This window comes from Myiozetetes cayanensis, unplaced genomic scaffold, assembly GCF_022539395.1.
Source record: "Myiozetetes cayanensis isolate MyiCay16 unplaced genomic scaffold, myiCay2020 scf4, whole genome shotgun sequence".
Classification (NCBI taxonomy): Eukaryota; Metazoa; Chordata; class Aves; order Passeriformes; family Tyrannidae; genus Myiozetetes; species Myiozetetes cayanensis.
In genome coordinates, this window is record NW_026087631.1 from 10,820,640 (window position 1) to 10,841,654 (window position 21,015).

The 21,015-nt window shown below is 41.8% G+C and overlaps 1 protein-coding gene across 4 annotated transcripts in view; it reads left to right on the forward strand.

Moving 5' to 3' along the window:
• MOB3B (MOB kinase activator 3B) overlaps positions 1-21,015 on the forward strand; it is an 85,979-nt gene that overhangs the window by 58,816 nt on the left and 6,148 nt on the right. For all 4 annotated transcript variants that reach the window (XR_007630552.1, XR_007630551.1, XM_050329415.1 and 1 more), the window contains exon 5: positions 4,626-4,828. Coding sequence is in view for 2 of the 4 variants with exons in the window: in XM_050329415.1 (XP_050185372.1) it covers positions 4,626-4,828 (203 nt within the window). In the remaining 2 variants the exon portion in view is untranslated. The remainder of the gene's footprint in view (positions 1-4,625; positions 4,829-21,015) is intronic.

The window sequence follows — 21,015 nt, forward strand, 5'->3', positions numbered from 1 at the left end:
GGGAGTAAGACTGACCTGGTTTACCAGAGAACTTATGGGAAAAAAAAAAAAGAATCTCTTGTCTCTGGAAGGAGGATCAGATAACTCAGGAGGACTATAAGGATATTGTAAGGTCATGCAGGGAGAAGATTAGAAGGGCCAAAGCCCAGCTAGAACTTGATCTGACTGCTGCAGTTAAAAACAATAAAAAAAGTTTCTATAACTACATTGACAGCAAAAGGAAGCATGATCTGGGGAACTACAGGCCTGTCAGACTTACCTCGGCTCTAAGCAAGGTTATGGAAGAGATCATCCTGAGTGCCATTACATGGAATATGCAGGACAGTAGGACAATCAAGACCAGTCAGCATGGATTTAGGAAAGGAAGGTCCTGCTTGACCAACCTGATCTCCTTCTATGACAAAGTGACCCACTTAGTAGATGAGAGCAAGGCTGTGAATAGTTTCTATCTAGATTTCAGTAAAGCATCTGATACCATTTCCCACATTCTCCTGGAAAACCTGGCTGCTCGTGGCTTGGACAGGTGAACTCTTTGATGGCTAAATAGTTGGACCCAGTTGCCAGCCAGTCACTAGCAGTGTTCCCCAGGACTCAGGTTTAGGGCTGGTCCTGCTGAGGATCTGGACATGGGCATTGAGTGCACCCTCACTAAATTTGCAGATGACATAAGCTGGGTGGGAGTGTTGATCTGCTTGAGTGTAGGAAGGCTCTGCAGAGGGGCCTGGCCAGATTCAATCAGTGGACTAAGGACAACTGCATGAGGTTCAAAAAGGTGAAGTGCCAGGTCTTGCACTCCAGTTACAAGCCCCTGCAGCGCTACAGGCTGGGGGAGGAACGGCTCGAGGGCTGTTCTGCAGAAAGGGACCTGGGGGTGCTGGACGACAGCCGGCTCAGTGTGAGCCAACAGTGTGCCACGTGGCCAAGAAGGCCAATGGCATCTTGGCCTGTATCAAGAACAGTGTGGCCAGCAGGACTAGGGAAGTGATCATCCCCCTGTACTCGGCACTGGTGAGGCCACATCTTGAGAACTGTGTCCAGTTCTGGGCCACTCACTTCAAAGAGGACATTTTGGTGCTGGAACATGTCCAGCAGAGGGCACCAAGGCTTGTGGAGAGTCTAGAAAACATCTTATGGGGAATGGCTGAGGGAACTGGGTTTGTTTAGTCTCAAGAAAAGGAGGCTCAGGGGGCACTTCATCTCTCTCTACAACCCTCTGAAAGGAGGTTGTAGCCAGGTGGGGACTGGTCTTTTCTGCTGTGCCTGCAGAGAGAGGACAAGAGGAAATGGCCTTAAGCTGAGGTAGGGGACATTCAGATTAGATATTAGAAAAAAAATGTTGACTGTTAGGGTAGTCAGGCATTGGAATAAGTTGCCCAAGGAGGTGGTGGAGTCACCATCCTTGGAGGTGTTTAAGAGGCATCTGGGAGGTGTGGTTTAGGGATTATAGTGGCAGTGCTGGGTAGACAGTTGGACTGGTTGATCTTGAAGGTCTCTTTCAACTTCAGTGATTCTATGATTCTAAGGCAAAGGCTACTGTGGCTGAAGTGAAGGACAGAGAACAGGCTCCTTAACAAGTCAAAGATCTAAATTTAAGCTAGTCCGTTCCCAAGAGCCACTTGTAATAACTATGTTCTGTAGTTGATTTATTTATAACTATAGCAGTTGCAGTGGGAACAAAACATTAGGCCAAATTCTGACCTCAGAATATAAATCTAGAATCATTTTGCTCTGAAATTTTCAACTTTGATGACGTTACTTTGGATTCATTCTATTGTAATTGAGGTCAGAATAACATCTAGTTTTGAATGCAAAGAGCAGCAGAGTGTATGTTCAGTACAGGGCTGCAGCCACCTCCGTATGCTTGTTTGTACCTAGAGGCTGACCAGACAGTGTACCTCCTCTGTATGCCAGGGACAGAGACAGCCTGACAGGCTCTCTGAGGCTGAGGTATCTAGGAGAAAGTTTTTGACTTTTTACGACACTGTATCAGTGTCGTAAAAAGTTTTAGGGGAAGGAAGGAGATGTCAGAGAGCCATTACTGATTCTGCTATACCAAAGCAATACATCTGTGATAGTAGCAATGTTTCACTTTTTCTGAGAGTAAATGAAATAGTTTTGCAAAATTGGAGAAATTCCACTGCAGCAAACGAAGCTACACGACATCTGAAAACTTGATGCATGTGAGGAGCAGTGGGAACAGAGTTTATTAGGCATCCTAGGCTGTTCTATACAACCTTTTATTTTTTCTATGTGTTATTTACATGTCCTCAAATTTACTGCCTAGCACATCTAAAAAGCTGTCAGGTAAAAGCCCTCGCTTGCAGCAGAAGCAGTGCTCTGTGGCCTGTCCTGTAACTGTAGAGTGGGACCATAGGCTGCAGGGAAGTTAAAGAATTTGTCAGCTTCATTTATTCAGCTTGTTTCAGTCAGTTAATACAGAAGTATGTATGTCTTCATTCATGTATGCATGTATGTCTTCATTACAGGAACATTCTTCAGTAACAATCGTATGTCAACCCATAGAAGATAAAACTAATTATTCTCCATATTTGGGTCATACATGTTCTGGATCAGAAAATATAGTGCTTTCAAGAATTTTTCTCTCGGTTCAGTGAACCAGCTTGCAGTGAAAAGTGCCAACTTCCCCTTTTTTTAAGATTTAACATTTTCTTGGGTATATTTTTAAATTTCTAGTTTGGGTGGATTTTACAGAAACATAAAGCAGGCTGCCGTTGTAATCATTCCTGAATTTAACCATGCTCTGATGGCTGGTAAGTGATCCTCCTGAGTTAATAAGCAACTAACTGGAGGTTCTGTTATGCTTTTGATAAATTGTGTTTATTTTACCCTTGGAAATAACAACAGTTGTTTGTTACAATCCAGGTGCTTGGCTAATTGTGTGGAGTTGTGATTCAAATACTGCCAAAACATCTGTACATACAGTCATTTCTGTAGTTTAACCATGTTTCAGTTCATGTCTTGAGCTTTCAGGCCTTCTCCTCTATGACCTTCAATAATACTTTAGCATTTAAACGAATGAATGTGATAAGAAAAGCAAACATTTCTTAAGAAGATAAAGTAGTTGTGCTTTAATAAATGTAGCTCTTCTTCTGATCCCTACCTTGTATATTAGGAATAAGAAGGGCTGCATTGCATTTCTAAAGCTACTTGAAATTATTTCAGAAGGATTTCCCCTGGTGAACCGAGTAGAAGCCAAAATTGCCAAGACATTTCCCAACATTATCTGCACCTCAGCAATGGCAAATCAGGGATACACTGAACAGGACACTTCTGCAGGCTGATGTACTTCTCTGCTCACGTGCTAACAGACACACCAGTGCTCAAATCCACAGTATATATATACTGGTACCTCCCTGGCTAGGGATCCAAAATCAGCCATGCGTTTATGTCGAGGGGACCCAGATGGGTTACAGCCACAGTTCATAATATATGTCATCTGTGGTCAAAAATTTGTTTTCAATATGGAAATTCTCACTGTATGTTTCCATGTCACCCTCAGTGGAACTGTGCAATTTGTCTATTAATTCACCATTCTTATGAGTGCTGAGCAATATTTAGCAGGAGACTAAAATGTGAAAACTAGAAAGCTTGCAACTTGTTAGTTTAGTATCTCCACCTTCTTTCCGCAAATAATAAATGTTTTTCTTGTTCAGAGCATGAGCTGGGCTTTTAGGGAGCAAAACCAACCGGTTGGTTTCAAGGTTTATTTTTATTTTTTAAGAAGCAATAACTATATTTGTGTGGTTCAAATCCAACTAAAACATGAACTATAACTAGAAAATCAGGAGACTGCAACAAACCAAAACAGCAGTAGAGTTCTGAGCATGGCACTGAGGTCATCAAGTCTGAGGGACAGTCATGGAAGGAGATGAACCTTTAAGCTTTTTTGGGGACAGCTCAAGGGCACACAATGGCATGCAAGATCAGTCTTTTATGAAGGACAATTTTGAAGGAATTATTGGTACTATTGCGGGTACCTGGCTTTTTATTATTGTAACTGCTTTGGGTCTCCAGCTACAAAGCAGTGTAACTTCTAAGGTGTTTTTGAACTGTTCTTGTATCTCCTCAAAGAGTTTTTTTATTAAAGGAACAAGCAGATTGGTACATATAACTGGGAGGAAATTGAAAGCAAAGGGGTCTGTCCTTCAGTCAGTTATTTCAAATTTGTTATTAAATTTGATGCTGTGAGATTACACTACTGAGTAAGGTGAGCAGTGTCCATTACTTCTAGGGAGAGCTCTGTATGTATCAGCTTGGGGAACAGCCACCTCATGATGTAAAGCCATTGATGTTAATGGCTTGGTGTGCACTGCAGTGAAGATCACATTTCTGAGTTACAATACTGGATGTTCCTCCATTAAATTGTGCAAGGAAATAAAGGAGCAGTTCCTGTTAGTCTTGATCCATTAAAGTTGCTTAAACATTTGGTTATCTTTGGTGCTAACCATCAGATAAATGTGTGCATTAGGTGACCTTCTGGATTGGAAAGGAGGCCTAGGAAGCCATATCCTAGTTTGCAGTTAAAATCTCCCGCTTTGCTCCAAAGCTCTTGTCCTGCGACAATGACAGGATTTTTATGACAACCCTGCCTTCTTTATTCACAGGTGTTCCCTTTCCAAAGAACTTTCTTCAGATCTGCAAGAAGATACTCTGTCGGCTTTTTCGTGTGTTTGTTCATGTCTACATCCATCACTTTGACCGCATCATCCTCATGGGGGCTGAGGCCCACATCAATACCTGTTACAAGCACTTTTATTACTTTGTGACAGAGCTCAACCTCATAGACCGCAAAGAACTAGAGCCTTTGGTAAGTGTGGGTTTGGGGAAAAGCTCTGGGAAATACTCCTCCCTTCACTGAGTTTTTTTCACACTTGTTGCAGTGAGTTTCCTCTAGGAATAAGGTCTGTGGTTCAACACTGGAAATTTAAAGGGATGAACTCTGCCTCTGTGCACAGACCCATTTTATCTGCTGCATTATTTGTGAGATGCTCACTAGGCTTAGTAAAAAGAGAAAAGTGTAATACATTTTTTGTGGAAAAATATAAAATTGCAAATCCTACCATTTGAAAACAGGAGTTCGTTTGTCTTCTGCTTCTTCCTGTGCTATATGTTTAATATATAATTTTATTCTGTCTTTTTTCATTGGTTGGTAGTAGCATGGCACTCATAGCAGTCGCTTGAATGCATGTGAAGGGAATAGTTATGTATGTAAAAGTGAATTGTGAGGGTTTTTTAAGCTTAAGTAGGTGTTTTTGAAGGCATTGTGTTATCTCCAGAGCACACTCTGAGTCTTAAGTCAGACAGATGGAGTCAGACAAAGGTTCAGATAATTAGCAATGTAACAAAACCAGACACTTCTTTGTGGACTGATATAGATTAAAATTAAATTGATTGCTTCCAAAAGTAAGACTCCAGAAATGGAACTGCTTATGCTGTTGCTTGCAAATGCAAGCTAAATAAAATGAAATAAAAGCAGAGAAGGAAAAGTGAGGCATAATTTAGAAAGGAGTTTATGTTCAAATCCTCACTGTGGGCATTTAGCCAATTTTAAAAGGGATCAGGGAACCTTTTCTCCATAGGTCAGAGTTTGGAAAATACTGTGTTATACGGTTTATTATGAAGTGCTGGAAACAATGGGATTTTTTTAATTTTTTTTTTTTTTTCACTCAGAATCATAGAACAGCTTTGGTGTTGGCTGGCATTGTAGTCCAAATCCCTGCTCAAAGATGTGCCACCTAGAAAGGGCTGCCCAGGCCCACATCACATTTTCAGTTGTTCCACAGAAAGGCACACTAAAAGGACATGTATAGCATAGTTGATATGAAACAATTCTGAAAGTGTGGAAAAGTGATGTTTGCCTGTGTTTCTGCAGGAGTTGGAGCTGTTGTAGTAGTGGTTCTTGTATGTGCTTTTGCTGACTAGAGGAGGGCCTGTGAAGTGGGAGAGAATGGATCATCTTGGTTTCAACAGTTCACAAGACCCACTGAAAGGCACTTCAATGTGGCTTGTATTGATAAGTTGAAATGTATCTATGGTTTCTTTCTACATAGGAGAATTTAGTATGCCATTTAAGGGATAGGAGAAGGCCCTGAAAAAGAAAATTTCTCTACCAGATTAGTGAGCCTGAATTAGCTGTAGTTGTTAAATGCTGAGGGTGAATCACAAGCAAGATACAAAAGCAGGATATCTCAGAGATAGGAATAGAGATGATCTTAAGGCTGTTACAAGAACTTTTGCTTGCTTTGGAATACAGAGAGCACAAAAATTATTTAATGTTGCAGTTGGTGGATAGGAATAGTCTTACACTAAGCTGATAGGTGAAGGTTTGGGGCCATAGTGGTCCAGGAGGTGGGCCAAGTCCAGCTGCAGAGCAAGCTACGAATGTGCTCCACCCATGCTTTCCCTTTGCATTTCAGCGTTCCGTCCCTTCACGGAATTATTCATGGGATCATCATAGGATGTAGTATTATTGCCTTTGCTGGGATGCACCATCTCCCAGAAAACTATTTCACCCTCTTCCCTCTTCCTGTCCTTGACTTGGGTGGGTGTCAGCAGTGCGGAAATGCAGAAAAAAACAAGTCTGTATTTTTCTCTTCAGCTGAGCAGGGAGAAGGGAAGGAGTTGTCAGACAAGGCAGACATTACAAATAATCTTGAATTTTAATGTGGTAGTTGAGGACAACCTGTGGTCTGCCAGGTTCACTGTGACAGGAAATGAGCCCACATTATCTCCCTTAATTAGAAAATGGGCCAAGAGATGATTAAATAAACAGACTGCCACATGCTTTAATAAATGGGAAGACAACTGATTTATCAACATAACTTTAAGAAGGGAGAATAATCGGGGAAGTTGGTGGTAGATGAATCATAATATTAGACTTATGCTCCTATGTTTTAAATAGATTTTATCAGCCTTTTGCAACTGAGTGCAGTAGCTATAAAATGAAATGAAGCAAATAAGTCAAACAGGGTTCTCCCTACCATCTGAGAGTTGCATAACTTGCCCTTTCTGCAGTGAAAGAGAAGGGTATTGTTGAAAATGCTGCATGTCATTTTCCCATCCCCACCAGTATGTTAATTTGACAAAGTCCTGACTTTTTCATAGAGTTGTTTTATGAGGGCACAAAAAAGGAAACTGACGCGGTCACTGACCCCAGAGGGGGTCCTGAGGGAAAAACACATGTCTGATTTGTTAATTTAGGGAAGAAGAAGAAGTCTGAAAGCGTATCTGTCCTTTCCTGCAACTAACAGACAGAGCAGGACCATGAGAGCTCTCAGAAGACCTTTAAGGCATACCTTCATGGGAAGGCTATCAGGAAACAAACTGTTTGAGCTTTAAGATGTGGCATCTGCTTTGTGCTGGCTCTCTGTGTAACCAGCTTTATTTTACACTGGCGGTAGTTCACCTTAATTCACTTTTGAGTCTCTTCCCATGGCCAAAACTGCCTGGCATGGTGGTGCCTATTACCTCCCTCCACCTCACCCTGTGTAGGTGACTACTTGTCAACTTCAAACACGGCATCTAAACATGTATTTTGATGAGAAATTTTATGCAGCCACCTCAGCACATAAATTTGCTGTTCAAAGAGTAGTGCAGCTACGGCGAGTAATGGCCCTTACTTCTTTTCTGTGATCTCTTTATCTATCAGCATATTTCATAGTATGTTGGACTTAAAGAGATATACCTTTAAAAGCACATCATGAGCACAACAGTCTTGGTTTGTGGCATTTTACTTAATTTATTACCAGTTAAGAAAACTTTTTATTACAGATCTGGATATTGAGGGAAAAAACCTCCAATTAAACAAGCACACTTAGTGAAGAAACACTTTTCTTCCCCCGGCTTTAATTCAGTAAAAAACTGCTCCCTGCTTTTGGATCTCAGCTCACCTTGGTTTTGCTACACATTACATTCAACTACTTCTAGTCCCTTTGGTGACATGAGGGGCCATGCAGGAGACTGGGCATGTGTATGTTGCTTCTTTCTTCTTACTTGTTTTCCACCACTCTAACTTGGGTTTACTGTGGGATGGTGTCTGCTCTGGTGTGGGTTGCCCGTGACCCACAGTACTTTCAGGGATATACCTGCTCTGGCACATGACTCTTCCTTCCAAGAATGTTTCCAACCACGTCCCAACAGTGCCACCATTTGTCCTCTTCTTTTAACAGCTGCTGCTTTCTTAAATATCTGTGTGCAGAGGCACCATACACTTCTCTAGTTGAAATTTTGGCACTTGCTGCATTCATTTGCAGTGGTTTCAGGAGCAGCTGGAAGTAGCTGGATGGCACAGAACAGTTCATAACCTCCTGCCACAAGAAGTCACCCCTATAACCCCCTGCTACCAAAGCCCTGCCAGTTAAGCCTAGTACAAAGCACCCTTTTCTAAGTAATGTAATCTGTTGTTTAGAGCCTTACTTTCTGTTTCCAATTTTGTTGTAGGTTTTTTTGTCTATCTCTGTGTAATAGCTCTCTTCATGACTCTTCTTATGTGGAATATAAAAGTATTTAGCACGTGACAGAAGTCTTGTGAACCTGAATTAAACAATGTTTGCAAAGTACCCTGGTGCCACAAAATAAGAGTTGTACTGAGAGTACAGCTTGCACCTAGTTCTACTTCCTATCTTCAGCAGCAAACTGGATCCTTGCCACAAAAGAAATTAGAAGACCAAAATTTCCTATGTTCCTTAACTTGGTGTTCACTGATTTGCTTTGCTGTTGCTTTAGGAATTATAGTGGTAAAAACAGGAAGTGAGCAAGCTTTGAGAAACCTGGTCTACCAGGGGCTGATGAGGTACATCAGTCAGAGAAGGGGAAGAGCATCTTTGTCCATGAACTTGCCAAGCTGGTGGGCTTTAATATAAAGGTGCCAGTGGAGGGGAACCTCAGTCCATCCCTCTCCTACCAATTTGATGCCAGTCCCAGCAACAGATGCCCAGAGCCTGAAGAGGGGTCACAGGTCAGGAGGAGAGCGCCTAGAGAGCAGCACAAGGGAATTCCTGACACTCCAGTGGGGGCCAACTTAAATGCCTCTGTGCAAATGACTGCAGCATGGGGAATAAACAAGAGGAGCTGGAGACATGCACACACTTGCAGGACTGGCATCAAGGAGAGGTGGTGGGATTGCTGCGGCTGGAGTGTTGGAATGGAAGTACAGGCAGGGAAGATGAGAAGAGAGTGTCACCCTCTATGTCAGCGATGAGTTTCAGTGCTTGGAGCATCACCTGGGGATGGATGAGGAGCTGAGTGAGACCTTACAGGTCAGGATTAAAGGGAGGACAGGGATTACCGAGAGGGCAGGGGCAGAGTCTGCTACAGGCTGCCTGACCAGGAAGACCGAGAAGATGAGACCCTTTACAGACAGATCAGAGTGGCCTCGCCTTCACAAACCCTGGTCCTCAGGGGGGACTTCAACCACCCCAGTACTTGTTGGAGAGGCAACACAGCAGGGTACAGGCAACCAAGGAGGTTCCTGGAATGAGTTGAAAGCGTCCTTCTTCAGGTGATAGAGAAAACAACAAGGAGAGGTGCTGTGCTGAACCTTGTTCTCACCCAAAAAAGCCAGGATGTGAAGCTCAAGAGCATCCTGGGCTTCCATGGCCATGAAATGGTAGAGATTGAGACCTTTTGGGCATGGAGGAGGGTGCACAGCAAGCTCACTACCATGAGCTTCAGGAGAGCAGACTTTGGCCCCTCCGAGGTCTTCTTGGTAGAGTACCATAGGATAAGGCCCTGGAGTAAGGAGAGGCATAAGAAATATTGTTAACATTCAGAGATCACCTCCTCTGAGCCCTGGAGCAATGCATCCTGATGAAGAGAAAGTTGGGCAAAAATGCCAGGAGGCCTGCTTGGATGAACAAGGAGCACCTGAACAAACTCAAACACAAGAAACCTGAAGAAGGTGGAAATAAGGACAGGGTGGCCCCCCTAGAGGGGGGGGGGTGGGTTCCAAGCAGACAAGAATCACTTTTCAAGTGAGGAAAGCTAAAGTCCTAATAGAATTAAATCTGGCCAGGGACATCAAGAGCAGCAAAAAAAGCTTCTGTAAGTATATTGGTGATAAAAAGAAGATGAGGGGAAAATGTGGACCCTCTCTGGAAGGAAATGGGAGGCTTGATTATCCACAGCATGGTTAATCATGGTACCAGGAGAAGGCTGAGCTGCTCAATGACTTTTTTTCTCAGTCTTCGCCAAAAAGTGCTTCAGCCACACTACCCAAGTCACAGAAGCCAAAGGCAGGGATTGGAAGAATGAAGAACCATGCGCTGTAGGAAAGCATCAGGTTTGAGGCCATTTAAGGCACCTGAAGGTGCACAAATCCATGGAACCTGATGAGATGCATCCATGGGTCCTAAGGGAACTGGCAAAGCAAGTGGCTAAGACACTTTCCATCATGTTTAAGAAGTTGTGGCAGTCTGATAAAGTTTCTACTGACAGGGGGAGGGGAATCATAACCCCTGTTTTTAAAAAGTGAAACAAAAAAAGACCTGAGGAATTACAGGCCTGTCAGTCTCACCTCTGTGCCTGGTAAGATCATGGAGCAGATCCTCCTGGAAACTATGCTAATGTACATGGAAAACAGGGAGGTGATTGATGACAACCAACATGGCTTCATTAAGGGGAAATCATGCTTGACAAATTTAGTGACTTTCTACAACAGATGGATGAGGGAAGAGCAACTGGCATCATCTACCTGGAGTTGTGCAAAGCATTTCACACCATCCCACACAACATTCTTCTCTCTAAGCTGGAGAGACACGGATTTGATGGGTGGACAAGTAAATAAGGAATTGACTAGATGGTCGCACTCAAAGTGTCGTTGTCAGCGACTCAGTGTCCAAGTGGGGACCAGTGGTGAGTGCTGTTCCTCAGGGCTCAGTTTTGTGACTGGCGCTGTTTGACATCTTTGTCAGCATCACAGAGGGATCCAGGGCACCCTCAGCAAGTTTGCTGATGACACCAAGCGGTCATGTGTGTGTGGTGCAGTCAACATGCTGGAGAAAAGGGATGGCATTCCTTGACAGGATTGAGAGGTGGGTCTGTGCAAACCCTGTGGAGTTCACAAGGCCGAGTGCAAGATCCTGCACCTGGTCAGGCCAGTCTTTTTTCTGTTTAACCAGTATAGTGCCCTCTTACAGAGCAAAGACTTCCTTTTGTGCACTTTCAGAAATATCCAAAAACATGTTTCAAATCAGTTTGTTCCCCGCAGATTCATACGTAACTGGAAACTATTGATGGTAGTGAAATTTTCCTCTGAGGACAGAGGTAATAGACAATGGAATATGGCAATCTGATTTGCTTATTCTTCAGAAGTTGGTTTTTTTATATGTCACATCCTGTGAAAACACTGACATTTTTCTCAGAAGTAATCTTTATAAACAGTTTTCAATGAGAACGGAAAACAATAATTACCCTTGAATGAGAAAAAATAGAAAAGGATGTTAATTTTGTGTGCTGTTCTGCTAACTGTTGAGATGTTGACTTCATTTGGATGCAGAGACTATCAACCATGGTAGCAACTGAATAGTACTGGGGATGGAAGTGATGACCATCAGTGGAGTGGAGTGTCTAAAAATGGTGAAGATTGTAATTGCCTCCATGAGGATGCAAGGAGGATAAATAGGATTTTCTTGTCTTATTTTCCATTATTCTCAGTGTAAAACCCTCTGTTCATTTCTGATAACATTTTCATGTCATATTTGGAGTTACTTGAAAGTAACGATCACGCAGAAGTCAGGATACCAAATCAAGAAGTCTCTGTTTTCACGTGAGTTTTTGTAAGTCCCCTGCCTGTTTCAGGGTGGCTAGTCAGCAGTAGGCATGTAGTGTTCAGGTGAACACTTGAGAACTTCTCTTTTATGCTTTTTGCTTTACCTGGGCTACAGAAAGGCGTAAATATCAGTCCCCCAGCTCTGTCACTTTGTCATTCTGCCTCTGTGCATGAGGCCCAATTAGCTGCTACTACACATCTAATTTACATCTTTTCACAAAATAATTAGCAGATTTGCTGTGTCTTTGTCTATACCACAAAAAAAAAAAGTTTACTTGTCAGGAAATTCTTTTCCAGAAATGCCGAAGACATAGTAGAAATACTGTAAACCTAGCATGTCTGGTACTAGCCCCATCCAGTGCTCACAGTGGAAAACTCAGCAGTACCAGATCATAGAATTAGAGAATCATAGAATTAACTGGGTTGGAAGAGACCTCCGAGATCATCAAGTCCAACCCTTGATCCAACCCCACTGTGATTACCAGATCATCGCACTCAGTGCCACATCCAGCCTCATCTTAAAAACCTCCAGGGACGGTGAATCCACCACCTCTCTGGGCAGGCCATTCCAATACCTGATCACTCTCTCTGTAAAGAACTTCTTTCTAAAATCCAACCTAAACCTCCTCTGGCAGAGCTTAAGCCCATGCCCTCTTGTCCTATTGCTGATTGCCTGGGAGAGGAGACTGACCCCCACCTGGCTATAACCTCCTGTCAGGTAGAGAGTGATGAGGTCACCCCTGAGCCTCCTCTTCTCCAGGCTAAACAATCCCGGCTCTCTCAGCCTCTCCTCACAGGACTTGTGCTCAAGTCCCTTCACCAGTCTCCACCAGTTGCTCTTCTCTGGACCCGCTCCAGCACCTCAATATCCTTCCTGAACTGAGGGGCCCAGAGCTGAACACAATGCTCAAGGTGTGGCCTCACCAGCACTGAGTTCAGGGGAAGGATCACTTCCCTGCTCCTGCTGGCCACACTGTTCTTCATGCAGGCCAGGATGCCATTGGCCTTCTTGGCCACCTGGGCAAACTGCTGGCTCGTGTTCAGCCTCCTGTCGATCAGCACCCCCAGGTCCCTTTCTGCCTGGCTGCTCTCCAGCCACTCTGTGCCCAGCCTGTAGCGCTGCAGGGGGTTGTTGTGGCCAAAGTGCAGGACCCGGCACTTGGTCTTGTTGAACTTCATCCCACTGGAGTCAGCCCATCTCTTCAGTCTATCCAGATCCCTCTGCAGAGCCCTCCTGCCTTCCAGCAGGTCGACACTCCCCCCCAGCCTGCTGTCATCTGCAAATTTGCTTATGATGGACTCAATCCCCTCATCTAAATCATCGATAAAGATGTTAAACAGAACTGGGCCTAGCACTGATCCCTGGGGGACACCACTGGTGACCAGACACCAACTGGATGCAGCCCCGTTCACCAGCACTCTCTGGGCCCTCCAGCCAGTTCTTAACCCAGCAGAGAGTGCCCCTGTCCATGTAACAAAACACAACAAAATACTGGCATTTTGACAGAGGTGCACTCAGATGAAACACGACTGAGTGAAACAGGATGTTTAGAGACTTCATATGCAGACAAATTTTTCAAGCACGTATTTTAAAATAAAAGTATATCTTTTTAAGTTCACTTGGTTTGTTTTTTTTTCCAAATCACTGGGGGTTTTTTAATGTTGAAAATTAGAATTTGCACTTTTCCAATCCATTTTCTTCACATGTCTACTTACAATCTTCATTTGTGGAGGTATCCACAAATCAGTAGAGTCTGAAATATAAATTATTTGTTAGGCAGCAGATGATAGTTTTAGCTCAAAAGTATACAGGAGAACTAGTTTCTTTATAATCATTGTGTTCTTATTTGTACTATCCTTTATAGCTATCCAGTTCTACATTTATACTACTGCTCATTGCTGTCAAAGTACAGCCCTTCAGGTCCTTCTGAAGTGTATTGTGTTACAGCACTTAAAAAAAGCAGAAAAACAATAATCTTAACATATTGTTTAAAAGATAACTCTGGCTTTTTATCCTTCTAGGTGTCCCAGTGTGTTGTGTCTCTGGCTGGCTGGCTTAAGCTTTAGGCAGGGAATATGTAAAGTTTAGTCTTGTTCGGAGTCATAGATGCTGCTCGTGCTCCAGAAGGATAACTGTTCATTGCCCAAATAATCTGTTGTTTACACATTCTGACCAAAAATTTTTCAGTGAAGCTTCTGTATGAAAATCTTCTCCTTTTCTCATGCCTTGACATTGGGGCATTCAAAGGGAGAGCTGACAACTCCCTCTGTCATTCTGTTAAAAATAAATAAGCACAATCCAAACAGCACCTTCTGGAGAAACTGGCACCTGACTTTGCCAGACTTTCTCTGTTGTGGCTTTGTCTATGCTCCCACAAAATTGCACACCATGCCCTCTACTAGATGGAACTGACTAGCAGTGTACATACAGATAACTGAGTCAAAGGTTGTTTACCAGAGAGAGTGTCTGTGTGCTTTCAGTGGTTCTCTTTAGCCAAATAATGTAGGCATACAAGTGTTCTAAGACTGTTCAAAATTCAGGTACTTCTTTGTTCACAACATTAATTTATCTAATAATTTAGTTTTCCCGCAAGGTTGCTGCTTATAGTTGCTCTATCATCACAAAGTGGTAGAATGACTGAGTAGTTCTTCAGGTATTATCCAAAAATAGATACAAACTCACTAAACAAGCTTGAAGTATAATTTCTCTTTCTTCCCATCTCTTCGTTGTTTGCTTTAGTAAAAGCATTCCTATTCAGGCAAGGCTTGTCACTGCTGTTAACTAGAAAGCAGTATTTTTTTAATTCTTAAAAAACAAAAACAAAAAAAACCAAGCAGAAACCAATAACAGCAACAAAGAAACAAAGCATTCCCTGCCCCCAGTCCAAATGTGGTGATAATTTCTAACAGGATTTCTTTTACATTGAACAAGTGATGAGAATTTTTCAAGAAATGGATCTGATCACTAACTAAACAAGAAACCAGTCAGAGCTAAATGCCATCTTTCCCATTTCCTACAAGTAATTAGAGGGGAAATTAAAACTCTAGGACTTAACATTGCTAAAAAGTAGAATTATCAACTTTGATGCTCAAAGAAAGTAGAGTCATAAGATGCACTGCTATGCCAGATTTTCTAGTATATAATTTCTGGCATGCATGTTTTTATCACATCAGCTGCCTTGCCTGCACTGAACTCAAAACAGAGGGACTTTCCTAGTGACAATTTTCCATATGTCATCTGCTCTTCAGAGGGATTGGAGTGGTTCTTTTTGATGTTCTGGATTAACCAACCTCTCTGCTGTCTTGTGCTTTGACACAGTTCTCTCTTTTGTGGGTACATAAGTACAGGTGTCTGTTGCTGGTAAGGAGGACACCACATAAGTCCTCTTTTAAAGTTTAGCTAATGACTGTAAATTATGGCCTTTTGAATAAAAACAGCTTCTCCAAATTAATCTACATTTCACAGTTGGCAATAAATAGCACCACATTTGTACTTCAAAGAAAGTATTAATAAAAGAAAAAAGTATTGTAGTTAACAGTACAGAATAAAGCAAGAACAGGAAACTTTTCAAGAAACTTCTCCCTACAAATGTCTTCAATGTTGCAAAACATTGAATAAGCAGAAACTAACTGTGAAACAGCAACCATCTGATGCTTTGCTCTTTTCTCATGTCCTCTTTTCTCTTTTCTTTTTTCTTTTTTTCTTTCTTTTCTTTTCTCCTTTTGTTTTACTTTCCTTCCTTCTTTCCTTCCTTCTTTCTTTCCTTCCTTCTTTCTTTCTTCCTTTCTTTCTTGCTTGCTTTCTTGCTTTCTTTTTTGCTTTCTTTCTTGCTTTCCTCCCCTCCCCTCCTCCTCTTTTCTTAGCTGTCATCAGAAGGCAATTGTAAAGACATAATTAAGAAGATGTTTCAGAAATGTATTTTCTTTATTTGATCAGTACTATTGAGTGACTCTGTTAGTTTTGTTCATTGTTGTATTGGGCTGTTATTATTCTTTCTAGACCCAAACGAACCATAAAACTAAGAAACAGCAAGTTTAATTTTTTTAACTGTTAAAAGAAAAAAAATCTAGTGTCACATAACTTGGCAGTTCTGTAAAAGAAAAAAAAAAGAAAAAGGAAAGGTGCATTTATTGCTGCATTTAAATAGATCTGTTAGTGTATAAAATCATTTATGCGAAATACCTACTGTATGCAACAAAACTGTAGTTCATAGTAGAGAACTAAAATGTCTTCTGATAAATCTTCTGTAAACTTCCATGATACCATTTTACTGTTTGCTTATTCACTCTCAGTGCATTACCTCACATTACCTCAGTGCAAAAAGCAATACATTTAAAGTCCATTTAATAGGGTAAGATACACTAAAACCAGCTTTTATTTTATTGTTACAGAAGACAAAAGCGTGCAGAAGGTGAAAATACCTCCTTGGAATATGTTACCTTTAAGCAAGTCAGTCATCCAAATACATGGTTTTTGTATCTACCTGGATCTAACCCTACTCAGAGGTGTATTTGGCACTGTGATTTCCTGATCCTGTTCCTGCTTGCAGTCAACTGATAAAATGCCTTACACATCAGTGATTATGAGTTACATTTGCAGACAGGAGTATTATCTATGTCCTGCAAACATCACCATACACATTCAGGAGAAATCAAATAGGATTTTTATCAAGTTGTCCTTAGCTTCAAAATAACTGTCCTGAAGCCAAAGAGATTGTCTGAGAGATTAATTTAATCCTGTACGTCATAATAATTGAGACTCATTCAAATGGAAGTCATCCTGAAGCCTAAAAAAAAAGTACTCAAATGATCAATATACCCACTGGATAGCAAATACCAGTGTGTTGGGTTTTTTTTCAGTCAGGAGCAACAAAAGAAGCATAGGAGTGTTTTTTAGTAACTTTGAAGATTCCAATTTCTAAATGAATACTCAGGGCATGGTTCTAACTAAAAATTCCAGGGGAAAAAAAGAAGTCTTGTAGATGACTTTACTGCCACAGTTCTGGTTTCAGCCTTCCTAGCCTGGTCAATTAGCTGTCTAAATATAGATCAATTCTGCAGCATGGGATCATAGGCCTCATGATCTCTGCTATTCCATAGAAAACAGCCTCTTTTGTCATCAGGATACAAAGAGCTTTGTTCACATTATAATTACTTGTCAATTGTTGAAATCTTTGTGAAGAAAACAGCAAGAAAAAGCTACAGAATTCATAGCCATTTGTGCTTTGAAGAACAAACCTTTTTATTCTTCATCTGCTTATTCTGCAGTTCTGATTTGAACTACAAAAAAACTGTGAACTGGCTCCACTGGTACATCACTGGACCTCTCTGTGTATATATATGGGATTCCTGTAGCTGTGTCTTCCTTTGTATTGATGAGGGTAGAAGGGAGAAACGAAAGTCCCAGTGATGCTTGTATCGCTCAGCAGAGCCTTCTAATCTTAAACCTGAGATCAGGAGGGCTGTTTGTGTATTGCCTTCCTGCCCAGCATTGTGTATTTATTCACAGGATTGTTGCACATATTATATATAAGTTCCTTAACCATAAGAGTGTGGTTAAGGCTGGGCACTTTTTCTTTAGTTGCAGTGTTTGAAGACATGAGTGGCTACCCGTGGAGAGTTGTTTTCTCTAAGTCAGTAAGCTGGGCAAGTGAATTTGGCATGGTCTCCACTGCTGGCATCTCCTTGCTGTTGGCCACTTGGTCAGATATTCCAAGCTGATGGGTGCTTGGAAAAAAACCCTACTTGGGCTGGGTATCCCTGCCTGTCAGGAGCTAATACTTTAACCACTTGTCTGCTGACACACTGGTGTATACATCTTGAAACCTCACTGTTTAAAACAGTTGTAAAAGGGTTAAAATAAGCTGTTTCCCCATCACCCTTAGGCTTGCTTACTGGCACCAGAAGGAGCTGAGGAGGGAGAATGTCAGGCTATGCTTTGCTTCAGTTTGGGGTACTGGAGGTGAGGGTGGGACACAGATGAAGGAGTATTCGAGTGTTTAAAGCAGCCCTGGTTTTAGTGAAGGTCATTATTGCATTTATTATTATTTCTGGTGTTCTTATAGAATACTATTATTTATACTATTTACTCATGACCCTTCACCCACTTTCCCATCAGCTTTTGCACAGGACAGACCCCTGGCTGCTATTAAATACTGGTACAAAGGCAATGTCTGTTTGGAGGTTTTTTTGCCTTGTGTTTTGCCAGTTTTATATTTGACTCACATAAGCACAGAAACACAGTTTTCTTAAAAGAATGTCATTGCCTACTGGGAGCTCATTCTTCTTGTAACCCATTCAGATTCAATCATCTCCTTACAAGCAGGTATGTCATGGTGTGATGGTTTTGATCTAGGCCTTCCTGGTGACCAGTTTGTAACCAAGGAAGTGGCCAAGTACCCAGATTCCATACGATTTTTACATTACCCAGGGTATAAATAAGTTAGAGGTTAGAGACCTCGCTCTCTTCTCTTCCAGCGAGGTTTGGGAACAGGGAGTCCTTGTGTTGGTCTCACTTATCTAAGGCTGAGGCCTGCAGTGTCCACTGTCCTGCCACATGGGGGTTCGGAGAGTGCTGGCTGTGTCTGCCAGTCCTGTGTTTTCTAAGGGAAGCGGTGAGATCTGTTTTGTTAGTTATTAGTATAGTTCTTGAGTTTGATCACGTATACCTGTTCGGTGTCCCTTTTTGTTCCCTTTTGTCCCCTTTTTTCCCCTTTCCCTATCCCTTCGAGGGGGTGTTTGGATTCCCTTTTACTGTGTACGTAGCATCTTAACTGTGTATAACTGTAATATACGTAAATATATATATTTTTATATAAGTAGCTTGACTTTGGGTTCTTTAATTTTTATAGTTTTTTCCTTTGCCCTAAGGGAAGAAGGGAGGGGGGAAGGGGGCTGCTGCCGTGATTTTCGGGCATTTGGCAGGAAGCCAGGTCCAAACCATCACACACTGGAAAAAGATTTCTTCAGCTTCTTGTTCATGCTGTAAGATGTTGGATTTTTTCCATTCTTTTCCTGCTGCATTTAAAGGTGAACTGAGGAACAGAAATTAAAATAGTTAGATATAGATTTATATGCTGAAAGTATCTGAGATGCATGTTGGAGCATTATGGAGCGGAGAGGAGTAGAAATCCTTCAGAGATAGAGATTGATCACCCTTTTAGGACTGTGTTGCTTTTTTCCCTTCATCTCTGAGATCACCTTGGTACTCCCTGAAAAATACTCAGGAAGGCATCCTTCCAGGAAATCATAAATACTAACAAAAGAGATAAATTTCTGGTGCTTACAAAGTGGCTTGTTAACATTAACTTCAGCGAGTAAGTAAATACTTCAAGGACTTGACAAAGAATAGCACAAGTTTCTCTTTGCCTTTCTTAGAAGTTAGTTCTGTGTTAAATTCTCCTCAGTTGCTGGTCTTGGGCATATTCAGCACATAGAATGGGTCCAGATTTCTCTTTGGATTTTGGATTTGAAAAACAGCATTTACTTCTGCCTGTATTTTTTAAGGTAAGTGTGTAATCTAAAATTTAGAGCAGGAAAAGTCTTAGTGAAGCAACTGTTGCCTAAAACCTGAGAAATAATTCTCTGGACAATTTTGAGATAGAAAAGCAAAAAACAGTTCTTTAATTGAGGCACTGTAGGTGCACAAAATATATTGCACCCCCCGACAGTATAGGCCTTTACAATTTTATAGTACCATCTAATTACAATACCTGGACATTACCTCATTGGTTACACCTGTCCCCAAAACTGTCCCACCCATCGGACCACCCTTGCCACACCTCCCGAATTTCAGTCAGTGGTCTGAAAACAACCACCTCTTCCTCCCAACCCTCGTCCTCTTCGCTGTGTATGTCCTCCTTGGAACAGCTGCAAGGCCTCTGAGTAGTTTTGTCTGGTTATGTCAAGTGGTGTGGCCCTATTATGCCTTATTCTGTGTACATTTCTACATAAAAGGTGTTTTTCACCTTGCTGAAATCTTGACAAGAAATGTTAAACAGCATTTGAGGAATCTAATACAAAGCAAACTAAAAGTAATAGCGAGTTACACTTCAATTTTATATAATGTAGATTTTAAGGCATAACAATACGTAAGTATACTCTGTAGTGTCTGGTAATTCATCAGACCAGAATAACTAAGGAGCTAGATCTCTGTGGAGGTTTGAGGGGCACTTTTCCACTGAGTGGAACTGTGTGTGAAGTCCCTGGTGCCTGTCAGAATCAGTGAGAGGTATTCCAGCAGGCTCTGTGAAGATTGGGGGATTAATTTTGAAGGTAAGTGTCTCAGAGGGGGCAGAGTTTGGCAAGTAGGAGTGGTTTGCTCTGTAACAGGCTCAGCAGTAGGCTCTGCAGCACACAGCATGCCTTGTGCTGCTGCCCAGACGAAGTTGGGCATGGGGATATGACCCTTCCTCTCATTCTCACCAGCATTTTGAGTGAAGCTTTTTCTTCACCAGTGTCATAATTATATCAGTCTCTTTGAGAAACCATTTCCTGTTTGTTTTTCTTCTCTGTTTTAAATTCCCCTAAGAAAAATAACAAGTGGAAGTAGGTCACTCTCACAAAGCTTGTACTGATTTACTATCACAAGTATCATGGGCTTTTTTTTTTTCTTTAAATCTCATGTAGTTCACGGTCATGAAATCACTGAAAGCTAAAGCACATATATATGCAGGAATACCATGCCATTGTACTTCTGTGTCCTTCATTAACCAGTAACAGTATAGGTCAATACAGAAAATCTTTCTGTGTGTCAGAGATGTCGATATTTTGTAAGTTTTAACATATTTCTGGTTTTACAGCTTTGGTGAGCATTTCCAAAACAGTAGCCAAGCAGCTGTTGGGACAGAAGGCCTGTTAGGTAGAAGCAGGGACATGCAGAAACTGAGTATGTGTAAATTTAGGGGCCTGTAAAGATAAAAAATACATCAAAAAGCATTAATATCTAATTAATCTTCAGGTAAGGGGGAAAAAAAGAAAAACGAATAACTTAAATCAGTGAAGAAAGCACAGACTGTGGCAATGAATACTTTGTGAGTGTATTTCAACTCCTCTCTAATTTCAGGAGGAAGGTGCTGCACAGTCCCTGAAATGTGTGTGCCACCTCAGCCTGTAACAAAAACCCTGCCACCGCCCTGCAGAGGCAGCTCTGAGTGCAGACCACTGGGCAGCACCTGGCATCCTCCACTGGGGAAACCAGCTTTGAAAATGGTGTCAGGCCCTGTCAG